The 12357-nt window shown below is 35.9% G+C and overlaps 1 protein-coding gene across 6 annotated transcripts in view; it reads right to left on the reverse strand.

The window, feature by feature from the left end:
- The window catches only part of LOC102965415 (multidrug resistance-associated protein 1-like), an 87754-nt gene that overhangs the window by 44176 nt on the left and 31221 nt on the right, over positions 1-12357 (reverse strand). For 5 of the 6 annotated variants that reach the window (XM_042956544.1, XM_042956545.1, XM_007088712.3 and 2 more), the window contains 6 exons: positions 12080-12145; positions 8977-9114; positions 7068-7214; positions 4521-4605; positions 4361-4427; positions 3619-3745 (listed from right to left, as the gene is read on the reverse strand). In XM_042956544.1, the coding sequence (XP_042812478.1) occupies positions 3619-3745; positions 4361-4427; positions 4521-4605; positions 7068-7214; positions 8977-9114; positions 12080-12145 (630 nt within the window). The remainder of the gene's footprint in view (positions 1-3618; positions 3746-4360; positions 4428-4520; positions 4606-7067; positions 7215-8976; positions 9115-12079; positions 12146-12357) is intronic. The other variant, XM_042956543.1, reaches the window with a different exon arrangement.

A 12357-nucleotide genomic window follows, 5' to 3' on the forward strand; every position in this document is an offset into this window, starting at 1 on the left:
TTTTAATGTTATATATGTTTATTATAGGCCCTTTCAAATGAGTTACTTTTGTGCTTTTTTTATTTACTTTCTCTGTAGTTTCTATCTAAGTTATCTGTCTTTGGTGGAGTTTTCTGGAAGTAAAACTGGAAGTTTTCTGGAAGTAAAAGGCTGAGTGTATTAGCTCCAGCAGCCATTATAAGGTACCACAGACTAAGTTGCTTAAACAACAGAAATTTCTTTTCTCACAATTCTGGAGGCTAAAAGTCTGACAAGCTGTCAGCAAGATTTCTCCTGAGGCCTAAATCTCTAGCTTGTAGATGATTCCCTTCTTGAGTTTTCACATGGCCTTCTCTCCATGTGAGTATGTGTGTCTTAATTTCTTCTTGTAAGAACATCAGTCATATTGGAATAGGGCCCACCCTACTGACCTTATTTTAATTGCCTCTTTAAAGACCCTCTCTCCAAATACAGTCACATTCTTGGGATTAGGACTTCCAAATATCTATTTGGGGGCGGGAGGTTTGGCCCTAAGCCTGAAGTACAGGTTGCTCACTTGGGATCAATGCTTGTGGAAGAAAACAGGGTAGGAGGATTGGGTAGATGGAAAAGTCACACTGTGATACAGATCCCACAAGGTTTTGACCAACCCCCCAGAGAGACATAGAGGAGTATTATCCATCAGAGTTGTTCTGTGTTAGGCTAAATTGGCCTGACCTTCAGGAGTGGGGCCTTAGCCAGGCCAACCCTGAATGAGCTGGCTTGCTATATGTATTCCCACAGCTGGGAGGCAAGCCCTTCCTAGAAGGGGGATCTGGGTGGCACATCTGTGTCTTCCACATACTCACTGTTCCCAAGTTTATTTTTTGAAGATTTTATATCTCAAAATGATTCCTGAATATATGACAGTCTGCTGCATAAAATATCCTTTTAACTAACCCTTCTTTTCTTAGAAAGGACCCAAGTATTTGAACTAGAGACTTACCTTTCAATCTACCCCATGGACTCTATCCAAACATTGATTTTAAAGAATTTATTTTGACTGCTATGTGCTGTACAATAATGCAAAACACTGAACGTACTTTTTGACCTATGAACTTATGCGTATGTATATAACTATTAACATTTTGATTTCTATCAGGTACTTTAAAGATCCAAGATTAACTTTAATTCTTCTTTTTTCAGCATGTAAGACATGGAGTGGCTTTTGATCCAAAACAATGTAATTCTGATCCAACTTGATCTTGAACACAAAGGTGATTGCTCTTGAATAACCTTTAATTAGAATAATATTAAATCAATTCTCAAGTGATAAAGATTTTGAACACTTGCTATGTATTCGGCCAGATAAGGGGAAAGAGGATGAAAAACACAGGAGAAAAAGGCTGAAGAACAGCAAAAAAATGGCACAAAATATAAAACAGAAACTAAATACTACATTGAGAGGTATAGAGTCGATGTGCTGGTATAACTGGAACTACAGAAGAGTTGATCCATTTTCACAGAGATATAAGTTTTTCCTTTAATTTTTATACTATTATTTTAATTTTATACACAAATGAAAAGGGGTTTTTGTTTCATTTTATTCTTAATAATAAAACCACAATAGAAGATTTGCTAATTCAAAAATGGTCTTCCAAATCTGTAATGTTCCATCAAACAACACCGAACACTGAATACTCTGAATAAATAGTGCCTGGTGTGAACCTTTGATACTGAGAACCAGGAGACCGGAGGTTGAACATTGTAACATGATATTCCTCAAAAAATTCTCATGTGAAACCTTGAGGAACAGAAAGATAAAACACAAAAGCACCTTGTAAACACAAAGTGTCACGTCTATTGTTATGATTATTATTACTAAATCAGAGATAATAAGAATGATAGTTATAAATTTAGTATTAAAAAAGTTTTGGGAAATAATTCATATATGACACCTCATGTCCTGCCACTCCTCCAGACCAAAGAACTTTCTGAAGGACAAAGCGGCCAACTATACTGACAGACAATATCTGCTCTCTTCCACAAGCTTAGCTTAATTTAAACAAAGGGTTTCCTCTCAGCTTTATAATTAGGAACAGCATTGTTATGGTTTCTTGCATAACCATGAACATTTTCTTAATTTCAAACCCTCAAAGGTATCAGAAATAATCTTTAAATCTTACCATGAGAGTCTCAACAATCATAGTAAAGATAACAATAACCATTAAAATTCACAGGGAGCTATCTGACTCTGCCAAGAACCAGGCTAAGTCTTTGCACATTAAAGCATTAGATGAAACCCAAAATTGATATTGTTGTTATCTTGATTAATTTCTAATTATTTTTCAAGATCAAATAAAAGGCTACCTCCTCTCTAATATTTCTAACTCTTCAAGGCAGAATCTGTTGTTTTTTATACTTTGATCCATTTGTTTATGTCTGATTTAAATACTAGTCATAATTAATTTTAGTATCTCTCTCACTGGACTATGAACTCTGTAAAAAGAGGGGTATGTCATATTCGTGTTTATTTTGCTTTACTAAGTATCAAGAACACAGTATGTGTGCAATAATTGCTTGGTAAAAATAGCTGAAGAGACTAAATGAAAATAAAGTCAATATGATAATCACAATATTTTTAAAGGACACTCATTGGCCTAGGATATAGTACAATCATCTTCAACTATAGACAAAAGGCTGACTGCAATTGCTATGAAGAGCACAGGGTTACAAACACAATATACTTAAGGTTAAAAAGTAGGGGTATTCATTTCAGTATAATTGTATCAGAAAAACTCCCAGACATCATAGTTGATCCTAAAATAAGTAACAGTAATGCTGAGAGAGAATAATAAATGTAGAACTATTCATTGGAGGGCTGGAATCAGGAAAGATAAAAGGATATGAGGAAATACATATTATGAAGAAAAATAAAAGAGTTGGAATTGATTCTTCCTAGAGAGAAAACTGTGAAGAAACTGGTCTCACATCCATAGAACTTCTCCATCTTATCAGAAGTGAGGAGTAGGTTAGTATTAGCTTAGTATTTTATCCAAGAGCTAGTTAAACCTAAGGAAAAACTCATTAGATAGTCTAATGTTTCAAAAAAGAAACAGCTGATTAAGAACCTGTTGAATTCTTATTCCTATTGACCTTTAAGAATAGAACAAAAGGCTTGGAGTAGTCCTCTCCCTAGTCCAAGGGCTGAAATTTAAAAGTAAGCTATTAATATTATTATTTTTCTGATTTTTTTCTAGGTCAAAAATCCTACCCATGAGCAACTACAAGACTTCTTAGAAATGTGGCTGTAATTACTTAGGGAACTTTGCAATGGATGATAATTAGAAAGCAAATCAAATTAAAATATAAATCACATTAGTTTCTCTATAATTGGTTGCAATTCAGTTAATATCATCAAACAATTACCATAAGCATTCATAAATGATTTGCTAAAGTATTTGGAGGACAGAATGCTGTTACTAAGCCATCCATAGCTAATCAATTTTTGTGGAAATTGAAATGTTTGTTACAAACTAGAAATGCCCATTACATCCTTGCATCTTCAATTTGATTTGATAAATTCTTAGGATACTAACCATGTGTTGGCTATGGCCTATTACACTAGGAGATAGAGAATGAATGTATTGTTGGCTCTACCTTTCTTTGAACAACTCCTGTAAGTTTCTCCATTTCCCCAAGCATGGCAGAAAGCACAGATGATTTTCCAGATCCAACTTGCCCTATGACAGCCACTAAAGCTCCTTCTGGAATCTTTATGTTCAAGCTGCATGACAAGAAAAGGAGAGAGTTGATATAGGAAGTTCTTGTTACAGTTTTCAATGTATGTTCCTAGATAAATTAGAGCATCATCCTTGAAATTGCTTCTATTCATATGAGACTACACTATTCTATGAATACCCAACCTTTCAAACTGCAAACAACAAATGCTACAGAGGAAACAGAGGAAATGAATAGAAAGCAAGAGAGGGAAAAAAAAAACTATAAAAATGAAACGTATTGTGAGAGATTTAAATAAAAAGCCTTGTAAATTTCAATATATTCATCTTCTGCTTTAAAAACTCCAAGAAATATGGGGCAACTGGGTGGCTCAGTCGGTTGACCAGCCGACTCCAGCTCAGGTCATGACCTCACAGTTCATGAGTTTCAGCCCCGCATTGGGCTCTGTGCTGACAGCTCAGAGCCTGGAGTTTGCTTCAGATTCTGTGTCCCCCACTCTCTCTGCCCCACCCCTGCTTATGCTCTGTCTCTCTCTGCCTTTCAAAAATGAATAAACATTAAAAAATTTTTTTTTAAACTCCAAGAAATAAAAATATGGAACATTATAGAATTCAATGCTAAAATATTTTTTGTTTTTAATTTTTCCCAAATTATGACTTACTTTTTAAGTACTGGAATCCCTGTTTTATCCCAGGAGAAGGAAGCATTTGTAAAACCAATGGCATGATCTGAGAAGAAAAATAAATACAATGGTGCATTTTAGAGCCAATTACCTTCAACCCAGAAGTCAAATAAATATTGAAGGCAGAGAAAATGCTGACCTCCTATGTAGTTTGTTTCAATATTTTGAGGAAGAAGCTCCTCAGTGTTGAGAAAGTCTTCCAACCGACCCAATGATATTCTTGTCTATCAGAATAAACACAGATGGAATTTATTTGGGGGTCAAGGAGAGCTTCAACTAAAAAAATTTTGTTGGGACTCTACAGTACGATTAAAAATATTTGATGCAAATGGAAGATATTGATATAAATTTTCAGTTAGCATAGTTTGAATTATTTTAATGTTTATAAATAATTTCATTCCTAAAAAGAAAGAACAGCTTCAAGGATCAAAGACCAAAACAAACATCATATATGCAGGAAGGCATGAGAAAAAGAAACAAAAACTACTCCTTAACACTCTAGTAAAGCCATAATGACTAATTCATTAATAATTATAGAAAGATTAGTTTCCAAAAGCAACTTCAGAATTGTTCAATGAGTTCTGCTTCTGAGTATAAAATGATAGTTTTGGCAATAATAACATTTAGTTTTAGTAAAAAAGCTATAAAATGCTTACCTACAATTAGGATAAATAAAATCAATTTTGTTTTCCTGAAACTGACTTACATGAAATCTCTAGTATTTTTTTTTTTTTATTTTTTTATTTTTGAGACAGAGAGAGACAGAGCATGAACGGGGGAGGGGCAGAGAGAGAGGGAGACACAGAATCCGAAACAGGCTCCAGGCTCCGAGCCATCAGCCCAGAGCCTGACGCGGGGCTCGAACTCACGGACCGCGAGATCGTGACCTGGCTGAAGTCGGACGCTTAACCGACTGCGCCACCCAAGCGCCCCTCTAGTATGTTTTTATTCACACTATGCTAGAAGATATCTATTGTTAGTGGATAAGATGTACTGGGCCACCGTTTTGTTTACCAAGTGCGGCAGATAGGTATGCCTCCTTTCCTTTCTCTCCTTTCCCCTTTCCTTTCCTCTTCCCCTTCCCCTTTCCTCTTTCCTTCCCCTTCCCCTTCCCTTTCCCCTTCCCCCTCCCTTTCCCCTTTCCCCTCTCCTCTCCCTCTCCCTCTCTCTCTCCCTCTTCTCTCCCTCTCCTCCCTGTCCTCCCTTTCTCTCTCCCTCTCCCCCCTCTCCTCCCTCTCCCCTCCTCTCCTCCCTCTCCTCCCTCTCCCTCTCCTTTCCTTTCCTTTCTTTTGACAACTGTTCTCCATATTTATTTAGTGAAGGCAGTAGTGTATCACTAGGAGTTGGAGAACACTTTGAGATGCTAGACCTTTAGCTAGATTCTAATTTCAAAACCAAAACAATATTTATTCTAAGAATGGCATTTTTCAGAATGCCATGAAAACAAGTTGTTAGAAGCATCACATCAATAGTACTTCTATGCCCTCTGTTGGTCATTATTAGTAAAATAACAACCAGAAAAGGTATGATAAAACAAAAATGGATTACTTGGTATTCACTATATATTTATTCAAATAATATACTATTACTATTATAATTTTAATATAATTAATATAATTTAATATAATTATTGCCATTACAGTTACTATTAGTAACTATAAGTTACTATTTACTTAAATAATACAAAAAAAAATTTTTTTAAGAGAGAGGGCAGAAGTGAGTGAGGGACAGACAGAGAGAAACTCATGAGAGGCAGAGAGGGAGTGGAGAAAGAGAGAGAGAGAGAGGTGGGGCTCACCAGAAGCGGGACTTGAGCTCACCTAAACCAGGGCTCAAACTCACGAACCGAGAGATCATGACCTGAGTCAAAGTCAGATGCTTAACAGATGGAGCCACCCAGGCACCCATCAAATCATATAAAAATTTAAAGGCAAAGTTCATAGATTAAAGAGCTGGTTCCAATTAGCAAAGCTTCACTTTGCTTATGAACTCAGACTTGAGGAAGAGGATTCAATGGAGGCCACCCAGAAAATCGAAGCCTGACATTCAAAAAATTTAACACAAAATCTCAGCGCAAAGGAATCATTCTCCACATTCCCTGTGGTTTTAGCAGCTTTCTACTCATTATAATAATATTAAAAGAGCCCCCAGTGACTGGAGATTACAATAAAGATCTGCTGAAGCAGATACCTCATACATGGTTTGTTGGCAGACTGACATTATCAGTGCACTTGTTTCCCTGTCTTATTCCTTCAGTACAGATGAAATGTTGCTGAACCCTGGAGAAACATTCATATCAAGTTCCATACAAGCATCTAGCTAAATATTTTTTCAACTGAAAACATAAAATGAGACTTTTGATGGCATTATGTCTAACACTGCCTTTTAAAAAGCTAAATAAAATAAACTAACACTTAGCAATGAAAACAATATCCTATATGGAAACACTTAAAAGTCATTTTGATAGGAGAAAAGCATAGGCAAAGAAAACATGATTCCTTCGATTCGTTAATGTTCCCTATTACTCATTAATTCGGGGAGATTAATTTTGAAGGCAGTGTAAAACAACAACAAAAAGTGAAATAAATACTGAAAAAAAAAGACACAGAAGTAAAATGTGCAAAACCACAGACTTCAGTAGATGAATGAATGACTCTTCTAAGGTTTAAGCATATTTTGGATGTACCTGGACCACAGCTGAGATCACCATTGGTAAATCAAACAAAGGAAGCTTCAAAATATTAAACAAAGACATAGATGTGAACACTTTAGTGGCTGTTAAAAAGTTTCCTTCATCCAATAAGAAATAGATGCCAAACGTCGCCAGGGACACCTAAAAAATACAGACATGTTCTTTCCTTCAATTATTCAGTGCTAACAACAGTATGAGTTAAAGTCCCCCAAAATAGGGGAAAAAATGTTAAAACCTTTTTTATTGTTGTTTACCAAAATCCAGTACTATTCAGTATGATTGCTGAAGAATATAAAATAATATTTAGACAATACAATTGTGTATCTTAGAAAACGGCATCCTTGAGACCATGTGGCCCAATTCCCTTCTTTCAGATATCATGTTCTTACTGGAATTATTCCCATTTAAAATGTGTACTAGGGGCGCCTGGGTGGCGCAGTCGGTTAAGCATCCGACTTCAGCCAGGTCACGATCTCGCGGTCCGTGAGTTCGAGCCCCGCGTCAGGCTCTGGGCTGATGGCTCGGAGCCTGGAGCCTGTTTCCGATTCTGTGTCTCCCTCTCTCTCTGCCCCTCCCCCGTTCATGCTCTGTCTCTCTCTGTCCCAAAAATAAATAAAAAACGTTGAAAAAAAAAAATTTAAAATGTGTACTAATGCACTGTCTGTGTAGAGCCTGTTGGGAATTCTCTTTCTCTCTCTCCCTCTCTCTCTCTGTCTCTCCCCTGTCCAATCTCTCTCTCTCTCTCAGAAGAAATTTACTTAAAAAAATTAAAAAATAAATAAAATGTGTACATCTGTTTTTTTTTTAAGATGGAGTATTATGTAAATTTATTTTCCAATGGTATATGTATACACCCGGACTCATATGTAATGATTATACTTTCTGTGAGTCATAAAATTAACTGAAGAAAGTATGAATAAATCATGGCTCATAACATTTATATTTACTTTTGTAAGTGTCATTTAGAAAGGGCAGAAAAGTTCATATATGCATGAGAATATGCTGACTATCATGTACATAGGACTTAAGCAAATACTTCTTGGACATTTTTACCAAAGAATTCCAAATGTAAATATCACTTTTATTTTCATAATACTCATATATTTATCTAAATAAAAAATAATAATATTTAAAATTGCCAACCAGGGAGACATATGGAACTTCCCCTGGCCCCCATCACCACCAGGAGTGGTAACTTTGATTAACATTGATGCTTCAGCTCTATGTGGTCTGGTCTTCCTTTGGCTTTCAGTCATCGCTTTACACCTCAAGGCACTTTATATTCTAGTTTAAATAACATGGAATTCCCAACACTTACATGGTATGACAGAAAGAGAACACCCTCAGTTCATATCAATTTGCCTCCGAATATTAATCCTATAACTTTGAGGATATTACCAAAGTAGAATGGACTTTCATTTCCTATTGTGAAATGAGAAAAGCAATGCCTTATCATTGCAAGAATGAAACAAGGCAACCTCTATTAACTTGTCTGGCATGCTGGAGAAGCACTCAATAATTCTTCATTCCCTTCCCAACTCCATATAGTATGCCTTTGGGTCTTGCTTAATCACACCAATCAAGGAATTTTATACCTGAAATGAAACTCTTAAATGCAGGTTATACTGTTTAAGGATAGAAAGGCAAGTGGTCGATCTGTGAGAAATTTGTAAAGAAACAAACTTGTATTATAGGTAAAAAATACAGATCAATGAGAATGCATATACTTTTCTCTTCTTTAAAACTTCCATTCTCTAATCTACATAAATCAACGACTGCATTTCATGAAAATGTTATTTCAGATACAGAAGACTCCACTTTGGACACCTTAAGTCCAGGTAATTTGGAGGTGATCTGCAGATCAAATTTGAAAATCAAAACAGGAAATATTATACACACTCACCAAGAATGGAATGCAAGTTAATGTCAGCATAGAAAATACAGCAAGATACCCAGCTGATTTTTGAACTTCTAACTCCTGTTCTCGAATTTCAACAATCTTCTTTTTATAGGAGGGTTCCCATGCATAAAGTTTGAGGATCTGTAAAGGATGCAGACAATGACTATTTGATAAATCAATATCATGTAAGAAATAAAAACCTGCACCCATACAAATATACACAGTATACTCCCCCGGCCCCCAACATACACACAACTGTAAAGGTTTTTTAAAAAAGACATTAAACTCATAAAGCAAATAATACTCCTATTTTCACCTGGGTCAAATTTTTCCTGGGGCTCCTGGGTAGGTCAGTCAGTTGAGCATCTGACTTGGGCTCAGATCATGATCTCACGGTTCATGGGTTCAAGCTCCACATCAGGTTTTGTGCTGACAGCACAGAGTCTGTTTCAGATTCTCTGTCTCCCTCCCCCTTTGCCCCTCCCTTGCTCGTGCTCTCTCTCTATCTTCTCTCCCTCAAAAATAAACATAAAAAAAGTATTTCCTTTTATTATGGGTTTTTGGGGGGTAGATGGCTGGGAGTAGAAAATCACCACCTCTCCAAGTTTATGTCCTTCTCATCCACCAATAGCTTATTCCTGAGCCAGACTTCAGCAACATCTCAGCTCTGGGCATGAGCCCCACAGTGTTTCTGTCTAGCTTAATATTAGTACTCTTCCTGCTGGTTCAGCTCTCACTTCTGTCCACTCCCATTTCCCAATAGCTATGCTCCTTTCTATGGCCTCTCAATTTCTGGAAGACTGATGGCATGGGACTTCAAGCCATTTTCTGAAAGGTGACTAGTGTTTTGAGATTGTAAACTGGAATATATACAGTCACATACATCCTATTGCTCTGTTTCTCTGGAGAACCCTAAAAATCTCTCACTGGCTCTGTGAACTCAGACATGACACTTAACTTCTCAGAGACTTTGTTTCCTTATTTGGAAAATGAAGATGAGAAGTTATTTTCTTGGGGTTCCTAAGAATTGTATGAGGAAACAGATCCAAAGTGATCATTACAGCATGTGGCACGTAAAAATTGTTCACTAAATGAGAGCTATTATCATTATCAAAGAGAGGCTATCGCATCTGTTTCCTTCCCCCAAACCCCAGGGATGCTGACTGCCCACACCTTCAAACTATCCTATACTTTAAACTTCCCTATACTTGGTCCTCTACCAGTTGTCTAGTATATTCACTGCTGGAACTAATTTCAAATTTTTGACCTTTGCTCAGATATCTAGGAAATGTTCTTTTATTTTATCTACACTGTCCCAGTCTTACTGATAATACAAATTTCCTTTTATGAATATCAATCTTTATTTATTTATTTATTCATTTAGAGACAGAGACAGTGTGAGGGAGGGGCTAGAGAGAGGGAGAGAGAGAGCGAATCCTAAGCAGGCTCTATGTTGTCAGCACACAGCCCGATGCAGGGCTCAAACCCATAAACTGTGAGATCATGACCTGAGCTGAAATCAAGAGTCGGACGCTTAACCAATTGAGCCACCCAGGCCCCCCCCCCCAATATCAGCATTTACAACCTATAAACATACATTGCTACACTTTGTATGAATGCAGGGGTTATCAATTAACCCACTGAGAAGTACTGGATGCATTAGGATCACATTACTTTGGGGGTGTATGACCTTATTACAGAATATCAGCTATTCAGTAATTTAATCTGAGTTAAATTTCAGAGCTACTTAAGGCTACTCTTATATTCAGATAAGTAAGTGAATCATATCAGTCTCTTTTCAAGGTATCTTTAACAATGTCTTTCACTTCAGTAGTTTTCAATTTTGTGAAAGTTCTACACAGTACAATAGAGCAGAATTTTTAATGATTCCTAAAGTGAATCAATGTGTACATATAATGGGCATATCCTATGTTTGTAATGATAAATGCACAAGACAGAAAATTTCCTATGCAATTGTCAATTCCAGAAGGAAATTCCATGTGGGCTTTACAAATTTTGTCCTTTAGAAAAAATCTAGGGGTTCCTGGGTGGCTGAGTAGTTAAGCACTGGACTCTTGGTCTTGGCTCTGGTCATGATCTCACAGCTTGTGAGTTTGAGCCCCACATCAGGCTGTGTGCTGACAGTGCAGAGCCTGCTTGAGATTTCTCTCTCTCTCTCTGCTCCTCCCTGGCTTGCTCTCATTCTCTCTCTGTCTCTCTCTTTCTCTCAGAAAATAAATAAATAAACATTAAAATTTAAAAAAAGAAAAATCTGATATGGTATAATCTAGGTGAAACAGAATTTGAAATTCTATCTATCTATCTATCTATCTATCTAGAAAGTTCATGAGGTTGCACTCTTTTATGATAGAGAAAATATTAGTGGAATGGGGGGTAGCTTTCTTAGGGATAAATAATTTATAATTTATAACATACGTTTTGTAAAATAACATTTGTATGATCATTTCCATTCCACCTAAAAGAACCTGAATGACATTTCATCACTTTCCCCATATAAACTTGCCTTCAACCTGATGATAATGTCATTGCCACTCTTGCCTGCCTCATTCTATCTCTTCCACACAACCCCTTAAAACAAGTTATATGTTGTCTCTTGGGGATCTTTATGTTTAATTCTTGGGTGAGAAACAAAAGGAAAATACCTGCATTTTATTTGGTTTCATTTAAATGCTATTTTAACAGTAAGAATTCCTATACATGAGACTTGAAATACTCTGCCAACAATTACGTGTGTGTGTGTGTGTGTGTGTGTGTGTGTGTGTATACCTATATATGTGAATCAATATGTACATATAATGGGCATATCCTATGTTTATAATGATAGTGTTGATGAATGTTTATAGTGTAGTAATGGTGAATGTTTATATCCTATGATATAATGGTAGATAATGTGTATCCTATGTTTATATGATATACTCATATGTATTTTTTGCATATATATATATATAAATATATATATTTCATTACTTTCCTTAAATATATATATTTCATTACTTTGATATTGAGAATGGTAAAAAATTCATTTATTCACTAACATTACTGTATTCTAAATAGTGAAATTAAAATCACATTCCTTTTATATTACCTTAATTCCATGTAAGATTTCATTGAGTAGTTTTATCTGTTTGTCTTTGTTCTTCGTTTGACTTTTCTATTTAAGGGGAAGAAAATGATAGCATATTTGACAAAGGTTGCTAATAATTTAACTTACTTTGCTACAGCTTTTTAAAAAAATACAGTCTCTTCCCTCTATTTTATATAATATTTAGTTGAAAACCATCATAAAATATTCATATATTCTTTCATTGGTAAAGGTACAAATTAGTTATAAGTAGATATCTTAAAACTTAAAAGTAGCCAGCA

The sequence above is a fragment of the Panthera tigris genome, chromosome C2 (genome assembly GCF_018350195.1).
Source record: "Panthera tigris isolate Pti1 chromosome C2, P.tigris_Pti1_mat1.1, whole genome shotgun sequence".
NCBI lineage: Eukaryota > Metazoa > Chordata > Mammalia > Carnivora > Felidae > Panthera > Panthera tigris.